At 45.3% G+C, this 6,028-nt stretch overlaps 2 protein-coding genes across 2 annotated transcripts in view; both read left to right on the forward strand.

Annotated features, from left to right (window-relative positions):
- TMEM9B (TMEM9 domain family member B) overlaps positions 1-3,133 on the forward strand; it is a gene marked incomplete at its 5' end in the record, with an annotated part of 5,691 nt that extends 2,558 nt beyond the window's left edge. Inside the window, 1 exon segment of the mRNA XM_072422342.1 lies at positions 1,358-3,133. Coding sequence (XP_072278443.1) covers positions 1,358-1,516 — 159 coding nt within the window.
- Positions 3,134-3,290: 157 nt separating this feature from the next.
- Positions 3,291-4,182, forward strand: ASCL3 (achaete-scute family bHLH transcription factor 3). The gene has a single exon (XM_072422343.1). It carries the CDS (start codon positions 3,315-3,317, stop codon positions 3,846-3,848), a length of 534 nt encoding a protein of 177 aa, XP_072278444.1. The 5' UTR covers positions 3,291-3,314; the 3' UTR covers positions 3,849-4,182.
- Positions 4,183-6,028: the final 1,846 nt, after the last annotated feature.

A 6,028-nucleotide genomic window follows, 5' to 3' on the forward strand; every position in this document is an offset into this window, starting at 1 on the left:
ATATATATATATATATATATATTAGTATGTTTATAGAACATTACTCATTCGTTCATCTTTAAGTCATTTGTCACTGGAAACATTCATGAAATATTTCCAAGGACGATAAGTGAGCTGCTATAGACCCTACCACTTCCTCATTTCTTTTACCTTTGTGCCCCCCATACTGTGAACCAGTTCTAAGGTCAGCTGGGTCACTGACCACGGGAAGCAGGTACATTACATTAAGATTTTTGTCATGTGATTGTGTTAAGCATTGCAAAGCCCTGGGCATGGGGTAGCAGGGCACATTCCCCCCCCTCTTCCCCCCTGGATATTCTTGGCAGCTAAAGATAAGGAAGGAGTTGCCAAGGGGGGCATTAAGCTGGGTTTATGCCATGTAATGTTTCCCCCAACCCCATTTTTACAGGCACACCATGCAGCACTTTTCTGTAACCATCTGTTTTTTTGGGGGGTTACTGAAGAGTTGGGTCAAAATACAGGAGACCCACAGAATCCAGCACCCACCAAGCCTAAATAAAAATTTAGGAAACAACACTTTGATCTGCATGGATAAGGTGACGCTGTATCTTTACCATGATAATATTTCAACTTGCAGCTTTATTTCATATTTTAATATTTAGCTCTAATATTATGTAAGGAAATGCAATTTATCAGATTAACAGCTGGGGCCACATTTGTTTCATCTTCCACTGTAGGCCACAAGGTACCCACAAAATACCAGTTAGCTGCTGTGACTCTACCAGCCCTAGTATGTAATTAAAGTCAGTCAGGTAGCCCTAAACACTGATATTTGTAGTTCTGGGTGCTCTGTTGTCACGTGTCAGATTTTTGCAGATAAGGAAATTCATTTGCAGCCTCTCGGATGGTTTTGTACCGCTCTAGGCACCGCACCCACTGCAGGTGGCTCGTGGACAATACAAAACGACCTGCGTGTTTACACTCATTTATCATTGGTGTCACCAGTGCTCCCAGTGTGACCCCAATGTGCTTTCCATTAACCCCTTCCTGGCAGAGCACTCCCCACTTATTGGAATCCATTACAATTATTATTTTCTGTTTCTATACAGACACTTCATAAATATTTTCCACAACCGATAACCCTTTTATTGCCATAGTGAAGATTTCATATTTTGTGGAGGTTTTATGGAAAATATGGTTATAGTTAAACCTAAAAAAAGTTATTTTATCACTGCTGGCTGTAATCTGGCCAGTAATCAGATTCTCAGGCATGTGATCACCATGCCGAAACTGTGTACCATTGTCCTATAATATATATATACACACATTACAGAATTGTCGGATTTTATCATACATGAGATTTCTCTCCGATAATGACGCTTTGTTTTCTCTCCAGCAGGACCACCAGCCCTTCGCCAATGCCCACGATGTCCTTGCGCGATCCAGAAGCCGGGCCAACGTATTAAACAAAGTTGAATATGCTCAGCAGCGCTGGAAGCTGCAAGTGCAAGAACAGCGCAAATCTGTGTTCGACCGCCACGTCGTGCTGAGCTAAACTGGAGCCAAACCGTCTTCCCGGTCACATTCACCGGCCGCGCGGTCTCCTTGCATTCTTCCCGCTCGGGAATCTCTGTGAACATTGGACGGACTCCATCTTGCCAAAGCTTGGCGATGGCTGTGTATATACGGAAATAATAAAATGGGTTAATATATTCTTTTCCTGCTGCGGATGTCATAACGTATTTAGCTTGATTGATTTTCACCTCGTTACTCCCTCCTCATGACTCCCACATCCTCATTAAGTAGAAAAGGTTAATTAATTGACTTTGGGTGCCACTTTGTAGCTCGCACATTGGGCACATGTCTGCTAAGTATGTCTGCGTACTGACCGTCCGCCTCCCACGGCCTCCTTGCATGACGCAGCTTTTCATGTCATTAATTGGCCTCCCGCGGATCAGCTGATATTTCCGGAAAGAAGAAAATGATTTCTGTGACTTGATTGGAGATGCAAAGATCAGGCAACGCAAAGATCGGGCTTTCTGGGATTTCAGATCCGCAAGTTTACAACCATTGGTCATTGCTTGCTACCTACAGATTTTAGGAAATCGGTCCTGCTCCTTGTGATTTGTGATCCCGCTGACTGCCCGCAAGAGGTTACAGTTCCCTCCTGGCCCAGTGGGCGGCCATCATAATGTCTGCTGCCCATTAATTGGGTGAGGATCCCCTGGGTCCCCAATCTGAGAGCTGATCAGAGCATGTCAGCCCCACTTCAGGCACAGGTGGCTCAGGGTCCCGGATTTTTACATTTTATTGCTTGTCACTTATAGGCCAGCTGTGTAATACAATATAAGATTGCACTTCATTCTTTACAACACAACAGGTTTGCTTCTATCTCTCCCACAGGAGCAAACAAGTCATTGCTTGGAGGAGGATGTGACTCCACGTGATGGCTCTGATTGCTCTGTGTGGAGATTGGAGGCCGACATTACTAACCCCAATAATTGTAACCTGGCTGCCATGTTTATCCTCTGATCTGAATTTTCTATGCATTTTCATACAGAACTCAGCAGAGGCAGCCCCATAACTCTGGGGTTTCCTTTAAGATGACACCGGTCAGTAATTATCTCCCAATATGTATTGTACAGTAACAGTGTTTTATCTCTAAGAGGACCTGTCATCTATAAGATACAATTATTACAGTGCAGTATAGGTGAGGTCCCGGCACAAGACGGAGTGAAGCCTCCCAGGATCTGACCACACACAGTGATCTCCCCAGCCCATTTTAGCCAGGCGCACCACCCAGCACTTTCCAGTAACCACCCGCCTGTTTTTGGTTGGTTACACAATAAAAGGGCCTCCCTACAGCTTCTTCCCACACAAATTATATAACAGCCAGTGGGCGCCCTACTGGACCCCTCTATGGTATCCCACAAAGCACTGCGCATGGTTCTGGCTGTCCAAACATGCAGCTTCCATCATTCCCTGACACATAGGTTCCGACCCCATATTTATAACGTAATAAATGGTCCCCCATCTGATTGTATACTGTGAATGTCATTCTGTGTTTACCCTGCATTCCCTTCTCCAGAAACATTGTTGTATTTGCACTGAATTGACTGAGAATCATTTTACAGATTTTGTAACCTAATGATTAATAAACTCTGAAAACTGATGTGATTGGCCAGGCGTTCTTTGTACAGCACTGCGGTATATGTCAGAGCTATATAAATGTATAATAATAGTGTGTGACTGTGGGGGGAACCCCGATATATTGGAATCTTTATTATTTCATAAAATTGTGGTTTTCCTGGCAGATCTGAGGAATGGAAGACGTGTACAATCCTCTGCAGACGATGGCGCAGGGCGGCGATCCTATAAATGTGGCGCCATGGTCGTGGGCACAGTTTGGTTTCGATACACCGGCGATGTTCCCTTTCCCCCGGGAGGTGACTCCCTTCCCCCTCCCCCAGGACCTGGCTCTTCTTTCTTATTATGACCCAGCCAGGATTGATTATTACTACAACGCCCTCTACAGCCTCCCAACCCCAACTAACAGCCAGAAATTTGGGGCCTGCGAGGAATTCTACGGGCCAGCATACATCCGGAAGAGGAATGAGAGGGAGAGGCAGCGGGTGAAATGTGTGAATGAGGGCTACGCCAAGCTGCGCCATCACCTGCCCCGGGAATACACTGAAAAGAGGCTCAGTAAGGTGGAGACGCTGAGAGCCGCCATCCGCTACATCGGCCACCTGCAGGAGGCGCTGCGCTGGGGAGACTGCGAAGGTACCAGAGACTCCCTGCAACCAATCAGCAGGAGTAAAAAGATGGACACCTACCAGAGACTCCCGACACTTCCTGAAATGGTCATAGCCAGGAGACGCCGATAGGGCGCCAATTCCAGGATTTAATTTTCTTAGTTTTAGAGAGAACAGGGATACATAAGAGGAACTCCAGATATAAAAAATATTAATTCAACTCTGCAAATTATTATTATTATGTCAAAATACATGCAATGTATGAATATAAATGTGACCCGCTAGCAGCCTTTGTACAGCAGAGCTCAAACTGGGGAAGGGAGAAGCAGCAAAAGAAGCCTATCAGTTTGTGTGTTGCAGAGTAATAGAGAGATGAGCTCATCAGTCTGCTGCTTCTCCTTCACTGGTCCAATCACAAGCTAGGGGAGGGGCAAAGCCTGTATGTGTTACTGAGTTGCAGCAGAGAATAATGGGATCTCCTGCCCTGGCTGTGCTGTGTGGGGAAAGAATCGTTCCTCTGTCTGTTGGATAATAATGTGGGTGGGGGTTGGGTGGGTCTGGCCCCTAAGGACAGAGGTTGGACAGCCCCTAATATAGAGGTGAAGTTACTGAGCAAGGTGTGAAATAAGTGAATAAAATGTCATTTATAGCCCTCCTAATTATTATTACACAGAAGTTAAATAGTGCCGACATATTACACAGCGCTGTACAAAGTCCATAGTCATGTGACTAGCTGTCCCTCAGAGGAGCTCACAATCTAATATCCCTACCATAGTCATATGTCATTATCACAGGCTAAGGACAATTTTGTGGGGAAGCCAAGTTTTTGTAGGAGGAAACAGGGGTACCTGGAGGAAACTCACACAGATACGGGGAGAACCTACAAACTCCATGCAGATAGAGGCCTGACCGAGATTCCAACCTGGGGCCCAGCACTGCAAAGGCCGGAGTGATAACCACTGAGCCACCATGCTGCCCTATATAATACATTATAACACATCTCGCCACTAACCAGCCAACACGTTTTTGTAGAAATGTTATAATTTGCAGTGAATGAGAAATGGATTCATTGTAATCATTGTGGAACGAGTCAAAGAATTGATCTCCTTCTAATATATAATCAATAAACGGAATATTCCACACGTGGCCTTGCCATGTGACACGGAGCAGCGGAGGACATGTGACTTTAGTACACGTGATGACTCCGCGATTGAATCGTTCCTCTGTCTGTTGGATAATAATGTGGGTGGGGGTTGGGTGGGTCTGGCCCCTAAGGACAGAGGTTGGACAGCCCCTAATATAGAGGTCAATTTTGTGGGGAAGCCAAGTTTTTGTAGGAGGAAACAGGGGTACCTGGAGGAAACTCACACAGACACGGGGAGAACCTACAAACTCCATGCGGATAGAGGCCTGACCGAGATTCCAACCTGGGGCCCAGCACTGCAAAGGCCAGAGTGCTAACCACTGAGCCACCATGCTGCCCTATATAATACATTATAACACATCTCGCCACTAACCAGCCAACACGTTGTTGTAGAAATGTTATAATTTGCAGTGAATAGGAAATGGATTCAATGTAATCATTGTGGAACGAGTCAAAGAATTGATCTCCTTCTAATATTTAATCAATAAACGGAATATTCCACACGTGGCCTTGCCATGTGACACGGAGCAGCGGAGGACATGTGACTTTAGTACACGTGATGACTCCGCGATTTAATCAATAAACGGAATATTCCACACGTGGCCTTGCCATGTGACACGGAGCAGCGGAGGACATGTGACTTTAGTACACGTGATGACTCCGCGATTCGCCGTCACACAATAAGCCTCTCGCTGCTCAGTGAACGCGCCGACCTTGAGGATGAAAAGCTTGTAAAATATTGTGAAATGTGATGGGGAATTTTATACTTCTACAATTTATGAATAGAATGCGGTGACGACGGCTGAATAGAAATAAAACAAAGCCGGCTGTTTGAAGGATATTATGTAAAAACTTCATAGACTTTGATTAATAATAAAAACATTCTTTATTATAGGAAAAGGTTCCAGGCGTTGTGATATCGCAGTGTTCCATTGATTCAGCCTTGTCAGCCAGAAGTTTCTAGGTGTTCCTTCAGCAATGGGCAGTTTCTGACTCCCAGGGCAGATTAAGTGACATTGTATTAAATAACCACTAGAGGGCGAGCGTGCATGCTGTGGCACACTCAGGGGCAGTTATCACCCTAAACCACTGGATGGCGCCATGCTATCAATAGATCAAAGCTTGCAATTTTAAGGTTTGGGAACAGCAGGAAGGGAAGGAAAGTCAA

Source organism: Pyxicephalus adspersus, chromosome 9 (genome assembly GCF_032062135.1).
Source record: "Pyxicephalus adspersus chromosome 9, UCB_Pads_2.0, whole genome shotgun sequence".
NCBI lineage: Eukaryota > Metazoa > Chordata > Amphibia > Anura > Pyxicephalidae > Pyxicephalus > Pyxicephalus adspersus.